Source organism: Thalia democratica, chromosome 8 (genome assembly GCF_965202585.1).
Source record: "Thalia democratica chromosome 8, ktThaDemo2.hap1.1, whole genome shotgun sequence".
Classification (NCBI taxonomy): domain Eukaryota; kingdom Metazoa; phylum Chordata; class Thaliacea; order Salpida; family Salpidae; genus Thalia; species Thalia democratica.
The window spans coordinates 8269794-8282606 of record NC_139172.1 but is presented as its reverse complement, the minus strand read 5'-3'; the positions used below and the strand labels follow the sequence as shown (position 1 = coordinate 8282606).

Genomic DNA, 12813 nt, shown 5'->3' with positions numbered 1-12813 from the left:
TTATTACAACGACAAAGTAATTGGTCGTAGGACATGGTACTCTAAGAACCTTTCGGTTAACGAGTCGCACATTCTGGATACCTTTTAACGTCTTGTCTAGGACTAACACACTTTTTGTTAAACAAAATTTGTAATTGAGATTCCTAATATACTTTATGGTTAACCATTGCTTGGAATGTTTCACAAATTTAAATAATACCTTAAAAAAAAGAACAAAATAAAATATATTGCTATATATTAACAATACAATGTTAAGTTTGTTAAACATATTTAGTTCTCTGTCAAACAACAAAGTAAAAACTTTTTAAAGTTAGTGTTTCTTAGTATATTTAATCACTTTTTAGTCCTGAGCGGGTCAGGACTAGTTGAATTTAATTAAATTTTTTACAACTACTTAATTATCAAATCACTTTGACAAAACACTAGTTTTACGTAAACTTTTTTTTACAATAAAATCTCATAAGGGTATTCATGGCACAAATTTTATTTTAGTGTTAAAAAAAATAATAAAAGTGTATTAAAATTTATTCTGCTGTAATTTTGAATGCTTCATTAACAGCTATCAAGGGAAATACAACTAATTCTGAAACAAAACTTTTTAAAATTTAAACGTTCTATCTACAAACTTGAATTTTCGTTTTAGTATTATACTACTTATACTTAGCTATCGGTGCTTAAACGAAAGGTTTTATAAATCCTCACAACTTATATTCAAATAATAGTTATTTACTTTACTACTTTAGGTTTGTATTGAAAGACAACTAAGAAAGAGACGAAAAAAAATAATACAAATGTTCATATTGTACCAAATCAGAAAAATTACTTAATTTAAAGTTTACAGATTAACTTAGAAAATATAAATTTCAATACAAAAAACTTAAACTAATTAATTTATTTACGGTTTACTGTAGAATGTTTTCGACACATTTCGCCAACCTTTTCTTTTCACCTCTTAATACGCAACTTCATCTTCAACATTATTCATTGACCTGTGAGTCCTAACACCAGCAAACACAGTTGCACCATCTTCCATTTAATCATCAACTTCCAGCTTCTCATCAACAAAAACTTTATCTGCTTCATTCAGCAAAACATACTGAGACGCTCAAGTCATTTCAGTGAGATTGATGCGATAATATGCGTCATAGTCTGCATCACTTATACATCTAAGTATTAGTTCGTAAATACAAGTTTCTACCTAGTTAATAAGTATAAGGTTCTGAGTCACATTTATTCGAATCATATGGAATACATTAAAATCCCAAAACTCAAACCAGCAATAAAGATTCAAGAATATTTTAATAAAGATATTTACGTATTAAATGAAATGTTGATAAAATAACGTTTTTAAAACGGTATGTTAAAAATTTAAAACTTTTCCGTTTATTACTTTTTCAAATTTTGATGAAAAACTTTTATTGTAAATTTTTTGGTGATTATTAATTAAAGCTAAACCAAGTGGGCGATAGTGAAAATAAGTTTGGGTGACACTTATCTATGTAAATCACTGCATGCAATATTTCAAATTATTATTAAACACATAAGCTAATGATCTACCATATCTGGCCAGATAGTAATTTAAAAATAATACCCGGACCCTAACGTTTTGGATCCGATCACTGAATTTGCTTTACCTTCTTCAGCTCTTTCCAGTTACCACTACACTAATTAGAAAGTTCTAGAGAAGTAGCGTTTACAGGGTGCGTGAAATAAAAATCTTAGCTGTATTAACGGGTATTTTTGAAACTAACACTAGATATTGCGAGAAAAATTTTGAAAATTACATAGGATCCGGCCGAACTCTAATTTTTTGAAAGTATAAACCCGAATAAATCTATCATAAATTTCCTTAAATTTTCATATGTCTTTATTTTATCTTCATTTATTAGGTTTTTAATTTATTGTTTTTGTTTTTCAAATTTGTACTTACTTCTGAAAGCAACAGCAATGTACAAATTAATTTTAATTTTTTTCAAAGTATACATTTTTTTAATAATGAAAGATCAAAATATATAGATAATTGTAATAAGATTGTAGATAAAAGAACTAAAAGTACAAAACAACTTTCAGTCGATAAATAAATAAAAAAGTAGCGGCTTTGAATAAACACGAAAACGACCATTTAGAGTTATTTAATGTTTTGTATTAGAAAGTTTATATACAAACTACTCATTTTAAAACTTTGGAAAGTTTATTTATTATTTTCGTTTATATCTCCACAGAAAAACATTGCTAAAAACTGACAATAGTACATTTTAGTTAAGTGGAAAGATTTATGAATATTTAACTAAAAATAGTTATGTCATGAAGAGTCAAATGTAAATAGTTAGTGTAAAGATATAAACTTGGATTGGTCTGTGTAAAGGTTGTTAAAAATCAGAACCATAACTAAACTTTTTAAAAGTTTTAAATCAAATAAATAACCCAGTAAATGCATCCTATATTAAAAATTAAGTACCCAAATGATGTAAATAGCAAATATTAAAATCACATAATGATTGCAGTAAAAAAGCACTTTAGAATACCTCAATTGAAAAATAAGGTAACATTAAAAGAAATATTTATCAAAAATAAATTCGTGTTTTAATTATTAATCTATCGGATCCACTATCCGGTTACGAAAGGATCGTAGTTTTGAGTATCCTGTAGATCTCTTTTTTTGGCATCTGTTATTCGAAAATTGACCGGGAGTTAATTACTGTGGTCTTTCTTTGACAAAAAAGGTTCTTTAAAAAGGTTCTGAAGCATGACTCGATAAATGAAAGGTTTTTTCGTGCACCAGGTCCTTGGACCAAACTTTTTGAGTGTTTTTTGTTGTTCAATAAACAATATATATATATATATATAAAACACACTAAATTTTTATCGAAACGTAACCTTAAAATACACAAATTCACATTATTATTATTTCTCAAAATTGTAATTGATATATAAATTGTAAGTTTACAAAGGTTTGTTTGTGTTTTCTCGTTGCTATCAAATAAAATTGTTTGTAGAAAAAAACAAAGGTAAATTTATGATATCTCTTTATTAGCATACCAAACTATATTACCATTAGCAATAAAAGCATATTGAATGATTAGTTTATAATAGTTTTTCTTCTTTCTGTATATGACAAGCTAATACTTTTTTACATGAAATGTTATCAATTTTAAACATATTAATTTTAATTTAAATCAGATTCAGTACACTTTTGCAAGTTTTATAGTCGGTTGACACGGTATGACAGCGTTTTGTACAGGCGAGATATATTCGAAAAAAGACTTTTGAGTGACAATGTACTAATGAGTAATTTATATTCAGAGAAAGCTATTAACTAATGGGATTCAAAAAATAACGATGTTTAGTTTTACAATTGGAGTTTATTAGAAACACACGCTGTTTTTAACATTGGGCTATTAAAAAAAGCCTGTACAAAATACAGTAGGAAAAACTATTTAAACTATGACATGTTTAATTTTAAAAATTATTAACTATGATTACTTATTTATTTGTAACTTATTTTTTAAAGTGAGATCCTGATTTCAAAAACGATTCTGAATCTGAAGGCCGGATTATTATTTTGTGGATGTTTTAAATCACTAATTTCATTATTTTTCTATGTAAAAAGTTATTGATGCAGATTTTTTAAAGCTTACTTGGATTTATAAGAAAATCTCTGCATAGTAATGTCTTGAACAGAAAAATATATCCTAAACTAGTTTTAGAATAGTTTTGTTTAATACGAATACAGTAATATATGCCTTATTATTACAAAGGAAAAAAAAAACTGTTTTTATTTTCATTAAGTTCACTTTGTAATCGAAGAACTTAACAATTTAATAAATGAATATCATTTAAGTTAAATTTAAAAATAAGTTTCAAAATTTTAACTCTTTTAATTGAAAAAAAATTGTACAGGAGATCGTTTTTATACTAAAAGCTGTAATAATATAAAGTTTATTTTAGAATGTACCTACATCTAAATATACTAGTGATCTTGTACTTGAACTAACATTACAAAAATGACAACTTCACACTTATGTGCAATTAATTATTTTACAACTCATTTGTTTTCATTTGGTATAACTCTTCTGCAACACAATTGATATTTAACCTGCCAAATACAGGGTTGTCAAATTTTTTAAGTAAATTTTCTCTAGGTTTTAAAAAGTACACAATTTTGGGTCTTTTTTAGTTTTAAGTTAAGTTTAAGGTAAAAAACTGTGTTAAATAGTATAAAAACGTTGAAAAGATACAGTAAAGCTACTTTAAATGTGTTTTTTAATAAATTTTTTTTTGATGATGACAAGAAATTGTTATCTATATGATAGATTTTTTGTATCAAATCGAAAGTTTACTACTGAACATGTTAAAAATTTTAGGTTTTTACAGGTTTTCTTAGTGATTTTTGTTCAAAATTCCAGTTTTTTTCAGGTTTTTTAGCCGAAATTGATAAATTCAAGGTTTTTCCAGTTCTTTTGCCAACTCTGTAAATAGTATACTGATATTGATAGTCGTTAACTAAACAATTCTACAGTGTTTCGTTATTAACTTTGAACAGGAGTTAAGTAAACAGTTAACAGGAACAGACTATCATCATAACAGTGTTCGAATGAAAAACTCAGTTTTAGAATTTCCAATAGGTTTAATTACAAAATATGAAAATCATCCAAAAAGAAACATATTGTTCCAAAAATAAATATCATCATTAAAGTATAGTTTAAGAATACCCTTCTATTTAATCTGACTAGAGTATTGTGTGCGCTTGAAAATATAACAAAACAAGTATAGATCGCTTTTACGAGCGGCTACAACACATTTGCTGCGATTTCATTCCAATTTTTTTTTCATTTACTTATTTAATTTTAATGGCAGAAACACATCAATCTTTCCTCTAAAACCTTCTTTTACAAGTATAATTAAACTAACCAAAAAAAAAGCTATCATATTTGATAATTTTTGTTAAGTTTACCTTAAATTTGAAACCAATGACAGCTAGATGGCATAAAGGAACCAAAATAGTAATTAGACAAAAATAGCAGGTTTAAGACTTCCAACTGATACAAAAAGAAGTATTCTCAAAAGGGAACTAGGTCACGAAAATTCTCAAAATATCAAGCTTTAAAAGTAGGTTACAAATTCGAACATCAGAGGAATACTTAGCACAAATAAAACAAAACTTCTAGAAAAAAATTGAAGGGGGGTTTAAAACAGGGTTTCTCAAACTGGGCCAAGTAGCCCCCTTGTGGCCATTACAGAAATTTAGGAGGCCATGAGCAACACAGGGGGGCATGAGGTCAACTGGCCTTAATTTACGCTAGATATTCTAGAGTTGATGTTGAAGAGCAAAAATAAAAAAAGGGCTAAGGCAGTTTTAATGGAAGTTTTTTGAGAAATCTTTTCGGAGGGGGGATAGCTCTTTTAATTTTTTTAAAAGGGGCCTTTTGAAAAAAGTTTGGGAAACCCTGGTTTAAATGATGCTGGCTTAACAAGAAAAAAGAATCATAAAAACATTTTTGATCGTATTTTTTGATACCAGGAATTTAATTACGTAAAACACGAGGTAAAATGGTAGTTGGACAGGAAATATTAATGCAATTATATCAAATTATTTTCTCACTGTAAGCAACATTTTCCAATAAATCATTTACAACATTTTGTCTGCTCCAATAAAAAAAACTGTAAGGATATCTTATGCTTTAGTGAAACCATTTTAAAAAATTATTAGCATACACTTATCTACTGAGAAAAAACGATTGCTACAAAGTTCTAAAAAAATATGTATGAAGCTAAGAAAACAGCATACCGAACATCGCTTAGAATTAAAAGTGCTTATTTATATGTGACCATAGGAAGTAAAGGAACTTTTTGTACATGTTGATCTCATTTAAAAGATCTTTAACTTAGCAAGTAGTTATAAGAAGGACCTAAATCATAAGACAAAAAAATACTTTTTTATTAGAAATCTATCTCCCTTTATAGTTTATAAGCAAATGTTTTACAACTTTCTTAGCTTTGGCTTAACTCGACTATAAACATTTCTATTGTAGGATTTTTCTTTGTATTAATGCAAAAAAAATCTGAAAATTTTAAGTTCATTTTTATATTAAAGGGAAGATATATTTTTTGTGATATTTAAAATTCAGATAAAGTTGGTAACGTAAATTTCTCCACTATACGTTTGTAGCAGCAAAATAATACACAAACCAATATATCTCAAAAGTTAATTATGTTTTTTAAATTGTTAATTTATATAATATATTATACTGTATATTCTTGTAGTATATAACTTTAGCCTTTGTTTAAAGGCCAATTATTTTTTTGGAATTAAACGTTGAACCCCCTATGGCCTTGAAAAGTAGAGATAAAATAAACTGAAAACGATTTAAAATAAACTTAGTTTGAAACTAAAAAAAAAGTTTTATAGAACTATTATTATATATATACTATAAAAAGTATATATATCAAAATTACTTTGTATAAAAAAGCTAAAACAAGCAGGTTATAACTATTATTTGAGTTTCAAAAACAAAACTTAAAACAAGTAAATTTACAATACAAATAAACAAATATGTCAATTTCATTATTATATTTATTAATTGGCAAGGTACCATATAGAAGTGTAAGAAAATATGAATGATTAAGAAAGAAGATTTTTGAAGTGTACCTTTTTATAGTTCAATAAAAATTAAAAAGTCAAAAGTTGCTAAAATCAAAATAAAAGTTTATAAGTTCTATTATAAAAACGTTAAAATTAGTAAATGTGCTATTTAAAAAAATGTATATATAAACATAACAACATTTGTTTTTACAAAAAAAAATAATTAAACTTGTTATAAATAGTTTTTTAGCACATTTTCTGTTAAATTCTAGGACAAAAAGTTCAGAGAAATATAGTACATGATTGCAAAACAATTTAGTTCAGTATTAGGGTAGCATATTTAAAAAAATGAAACTTAATAAAAATATTCATATTAGAGTGTTGTTAGACCTAAAAAACCAAAAAAAAATTTTTTTAAATATAAATTTTATCTAAATTTAAGACATATTTTGTCGATTAATAGTAGAATATTTCTATGAAAGCTATTAAATTAAGCCGAATGAACGTATTTTACAGAGAGTTAACTAAAAGCAGTTTTAATTTTACCTTTAATGTTATAAAAAGTCCTACCAATTTCATTTAAAAAAAACAAGTGTTTAAATTAAGAGTAAAGTAATTCTGTCAAAAAAAATAAATTTGAAAACAAGCAAAACTATAACTTTTTTCTAAAACTACAGCAAATTCAAAAACAATATCTGCCTATTTCAAAAAAAATCATCTACAGTTTAGAATTGTATGCTCATATGAATTTTACTCACATAAATAAAAACTTACAAAACAACCTCAACATAAAACAATTTCAAAGTACTCAGGTATTTTGCAACTCATAAAAATTTAAACAAGTACTAATACAATCTGGAAGAACAATATATGCTGAATATACAAAAGTAGTCAAACTGAAGTTTCCGGCCCGACGGCCTCCATGATGACTTTTATGTCTTCCACATCGACCAGCTTGGCCTCGTTCTCTATTTTGAGCTGGTCTCGCAAGATCAGCATCTCCACCAGTTTGTTGCTCAGCGCTGCGTAACTTTTCGTTAAATGACGTCACAATACTTTTTGGGGTAAAATTTAAATAAAAAATGTCGACAAATACATTGCAACTAAAAGAAACATTTTCATAACACACTTACCAACTACTGTTGTGTTTCACTAAGCTATAAAATATATTATAAAAATTTATCAACCGTCATATTTTACTTATGCACGTACAAGCAGTGAAAACTGCGTGATTTTCACTTATAAGTGTTTTTCCATGTTTCGGAATCTAGAATTGTTAGAATGGGGCAACAAACTTTAAAAATTTTGTTTACTCGGTTGATAAAGAAACATAAAAAAACGATAAAGTACATGTTTTAAGTTGAATAACGATGTTATGACTTTTTTAAACACTAACATAGATTGTAGCTCAACAAACTTGAACTTATTAATGCAATAAAAACTGTAGGTTGTTTATATGTTTACAACATTTACTACTTTATAATACAAAGACTAATTAAAATAACTGTATTTTTAAAACTATAAATAAAAACTTCTAAACAACTTACAAATTTTAAAAACCCTTAAAAATTTGCTGTTTATATTTTTTAATTGAAACAAAAACTTTATAGTGACAAAATATTAGTTAATGTTTAACAAATATAGTTTTAGACTACAACAACTTGATTAAATTGATAAATGACTCTTATCATTTATCTATAGAATAAGTTTTAATCTTATCTACATGTTATAACTTTGAGTGATAAAAATAGTAACAAGCTATATACTAATCAATAAATTTTATATAAAGTTTTATTAAGCAAATATTTAGTTTTAAAAATTGTACAAATCATATACATACAGGGTTCCAAATAGATTAGATATACTACATTATTTATAAGAAAACTTTTATAATAGGGTAAACAGACCACTAATAATTTAAAGAAATGCATTGTTAGTTTAAAAGTCATATATTTTTTATAATTTTTATTCACTAGAAATCGCTGCTAATTGTTGTATAATTGACTTAATTGGATATTTAAGTTGTCAGTATGTCCTGTCGTTTTTTAAGTATTTCTCATAGTTTGCAAGTATTTTTTAATGATTAATGAAAGTACTATTTTAATTTTTTATATCTCTATTTATTTTTAAAAGATTTTTGGTAAATATTAACACTTTATTTTACTTAGTTAGGTTAAATTTACAAATAAGTCAAAAAAAACAGTAAACTTTGTAAAAAGTTAAAGTATCTATTATAATCTAAAGACTTTTGTTTTAAGTACCATACAACAAAAAAAGGTGCTCGTGTAACTTTTACAAACAAATAAGGAAAATGTTGGTTAAGAAAGATTATCTAAACAAAACCACCTTGTTTTCTGCTCATCATATCGTTGAGGACAAGCTGCAGCTGACCCAACCTCATCTCGTTCAAATCTTCCTCGTTCAGCTTCAAATCCACCAGTTTCCTGTTCATTTCATCGGGAAGACTGACTTTCAGCTGATACAAACATGTTATTACAATATTTTCATAAATGTATAGTACTTAGGTAAACACTAACAAACTACAACAGTCAAAGCCGAAATGTACAGTAAAGTTATTAATATTTCTAGTTACAGTCAATTATAAGTGTTAAACTGAAATTTTTTACATCAACTTTTCTAGAAAATTATCTTTTGCGTGAAACGTTATTTTTAAACTCACAATTTTATAGGCGATGGTTTGAGGAATACTTGTGTTTTCTTCTTCTGCTTTTAATTTAGCAGAAATTCTGGCTTCAGCTAGCTGCAATCTTGCCTCCATTTCGACATTGTTGATATCACCTGGTGAGTTTTGGGTTACTATTAAATTTTAAAAATTTATTAAATAAAAATTCAGTTTAAAAAAATACTTAGCATCGTTTATAAACATTAATATAAAATATTTTAAACTTGTCTTAACTTAATAACTTAATTATAGTAGCTTCTGTTTTAAATAATCAGTATCAAGAACTATTGTGTTCTTAATTTTTCGGACATTATACACTTTTTGTTTAGAACTTACTGCTCGCTTACTTATTTTGATAAAATATAAACTGCAACAAACTCGAATCGTTGTTCTCTTCGTCTGACGACGATGTGTTGTTCACGTAACAAATCTTCAAACTCTGATTGCTCGATGAATTCTTTCGTTCCGACCAACTATCAAAAAAATTAATTTAATAAATTTAACAAACATCCATTTGAAATATGCTTTTAAACAATAATTAAAAAAATAGATACTTAAACGCGATCACCATCATCACCTATGCTAATAAAAACATCTAAATGGAACGATTTCGTTTGATTATAATAACACAACTTTACTAACACTCAAATTATTTAAAATTAACAACGTTTCTATAACTAGCACAGATCTGCTGAATTTCTATAAATTCTTGAAATAATTTACAAAAAGTTTGTAGAGCTGTGCAATTTATAGCAGTTGAAACGTCGTTAACTTTTATTAACAGAATACATTTCAAACTAATTCTGTAAAAAACTATATAAATTTACAAAAAATATGTAAACCTAATCATCAGTAAAGATTAATATAAGAGTTTCTATCAACAAAATATTAATTCACAAAATAACTACGTAAAACGTGTAGTATTTAAAAGAAAAAATGTATAAAAAAATAAAATTGCTTTATATGATACAAATAAAAACAGACAAGTCTTTTTTTGATAATACAAAGGCGTACTTATTTTGTTTTTAGTTTTTTACGCAGTATTATAAGAGAATACAGAGAAAGTTGAGGTTTTCACAAGTTTTTGTAAGCTATAATCACAAAGGTAAGTTAATTGAAATTTTAAGAGCTATTTTCTAGCAATTACAAACGAAAGGAGAACTTGACTTTTCTTGAAAACAAAAAGACAAAAAAGTTAGAGCTTGATTAAACTTACATAAAAATTTGATTTTATCTTTAAATTTTGAAAACGTTAAGTTATTAAAAACTTGATTATGTTTATGGTAAAAGCTATTTAAAGTAAGTAATTTAAGTTTTATGACTAATATATAAAATAAAAACTTAAATTAAGAAATAAAGCTAAAACATAAAAAGTTAGTTAATAAAATAGAAGAAAAAGATGAATGTGAATTGGAAGTATATTAAACATTTTTGTTTAGTTACAATAATAAAACTATTTAATACATAAGCAGTTTCCTTGTATAAAACATAATTTGTAAACAATTAACAATAAAGCTTTAATAACTTCATACAGTATTAAGGCAAATTATAAAATTGACTAACAACATTTAAGTTTTATATAAAATTATAATGTTTTAATTTTTTTTTATATTTATATTGATCAAAAATAGTGGTATAAAGGACAAAGTTTTTCTTAAAAAATATAAAGTTTAAGCTTGTTGTTCCAACATCTTCAAAGTCATAAATAAATTTTGAACTAATATTACTGCAAATGATAACTTTGTCTTACCTTTTCATTGGTTTATATGGCTTCAAATTGTCTAATTCTGATTTCAAGTCATAGTTTCTTCTCTAGAAAAGTTGTTTAATTATATTAAGTAAAACAGTAAGTTTAAAAAAAATCCAATAAAAACAAATTTAAAATCAGTTTAAACATAATAATTTAACATAACCAATAACATGATACATCTAAACCATAGAATTTGTCAGTTTTCATTAATCTTACTCAATTTATAGAGAGTTAGAATCGTATTTTTATTCATTCAAATTATACTTTCTTTATTTCAAAACTTAAAAAAACTTCAAAATTTGTAGTATTTTTAATATGTTTTTTTATGGTATCAGCTTTTTTGTTCAAAGAAAAAAAAACTTTCTTTGTCAATTACTCAAACTTAAAATCTAATGATATAATCTATAAAATATACAATACAACCTTTTAAAACTAGTCATATATAGTGATATTGTGTGTGTAAATACTGATTTATTTGAATTTATCTTAACAGAAAAACCAAACTATAATTAAAAAATTAATGTTTTACATCAATTTAGCATTATATTTTCAATAGTTTTCAAAAAAAAAATTAAACAATTATAACTAGTTTTCTTTTTGTGACTTAATGATATATATAAGTTTCTACTCTTTTTTTAAACTAAAGTTGTAATTTTTACTAATACTTATAAAACAAATTTTCGAACTGTAAAACTATACTTGTATTTTTCTGTGATAACAAAGTTATAATTAATTATTTTTTTTTTTACCTGTGAGCTTCTTCTTTTCTTTCTTTTGTTATAAGAGGAGGGCATAGTTGAAGTGGACTGCTTGTAATTGTCAAGACTGCTGGCTTTTGAAGAGACCAGGCTGGCCTTTTCGATGTGCTCGTCGAAGGAAGACCACGTGGTGAGAGACTTGACGCGCCCCACCCCTCCTACTTCTCCCTGCCCCTTGATGTGGGTTTCCGATGTGGATTTCAGCAGCGTGTGCTGCCCTTCCGCAGGCAGTGAAGTTGAAGCGTGCAGGAAGGCCATCTGCTCCGAAACAAACTCTTCTTCAACTTGTTTGTCTTCTTCTTTTTCGATTTTCTTCTTCAAGTCGTCTTCTATTTCATCGAGAACTCTCCTGGTTGAAATAAAATTTCAGTAAAAAGCTTTGAAAAAATCTAAACTAAAATAATATAGTAAGTATCTAAAGGTCAATATAAGTACTTTTTATCTATATGGTTATTAATAAATAAAGATTTGTAAGAAATTTATATTCTTCTCACTATTTACTTTACTTTATTTTTTCAACTTTTAATTTTTATGAAAACTTTTATCTAATAAATAAGTTTAATAAAGTATTTAAACTCATAAACTAATACTGAAATGTAATAAAACAATGTCATTTTTATTGCTAAGTCTAAAATTACTGTTGATATTTTACTAGTAGAAAAACGCTACAATAGTAGAAAAGACTTACTGTCTGTACTCTAAATAAGCATCATCTTGAAATTCAGCTATATTTTTTTCATAGCTTGTTTCTTTATAAACATCCATCATACACTAAATTACTTTTGTTTAAGCTCGTTATTTATGTAGATATTTTTCATTCATAAATTAATAAAAACTACAAAATTAATCAAACAAAAATTAATATATGTGATGTTGTTTAATTTAATAATAAAACATTTTCATGTTATTTAATACTATATCAGTTTTATTTGAAACTACAACTTTCTCAAAGCATTTGTATAAAAATATATTTTTTAACTAACAATTATTTCTTTATCACAATTTATACAGCTTAAGGCTCACTCAAATTAATTCACAG

At 25.7% G+C, this 12813-nt stretch overlaps 1 protein-coding gene across 2 annotated transcripts; it reads right to left on the bottom strand.

The window, feature by feature from the left end:
• Positions 1-6875: 6875 nt before the first annotated feature.
• LOC145842598 (uncharacterized) lies at positions 6876-12588 on the bottom strand. Of its 2 annotated transcripts, none has more exons than XM_082950067.1 (7): positions 12463-12588; positions 11766-12123; positions 11017-11078; positions 9645-9739; positions 9264-9382; positions 8930-9059; positions 6876-7605 (listed from the first exon to the last, which is right to left on the bottom strand). In XM_082950067.1, the coding sequence occupies exons 1-7, from the start codon at positions 12540-12542 to the stop codon at positions 7475-7477; spliced, it is 975 nt and encodes a 324-aa protein (XP_082806193.1). In that variant the 5' UTR covers positions 12543-12588; the 3' UTR covers positions 6876-7474. The 2 variants fall into 2 exon arrangements, with proteins under 2 accessions (XP_082806193.1, XP_082806194.1); XM_082950068.1 differs by having other exon boundaries at positions 7591-7613.
• Between the last annotated feature and the right edge of the window lie 225 nt (positions 12589-12813).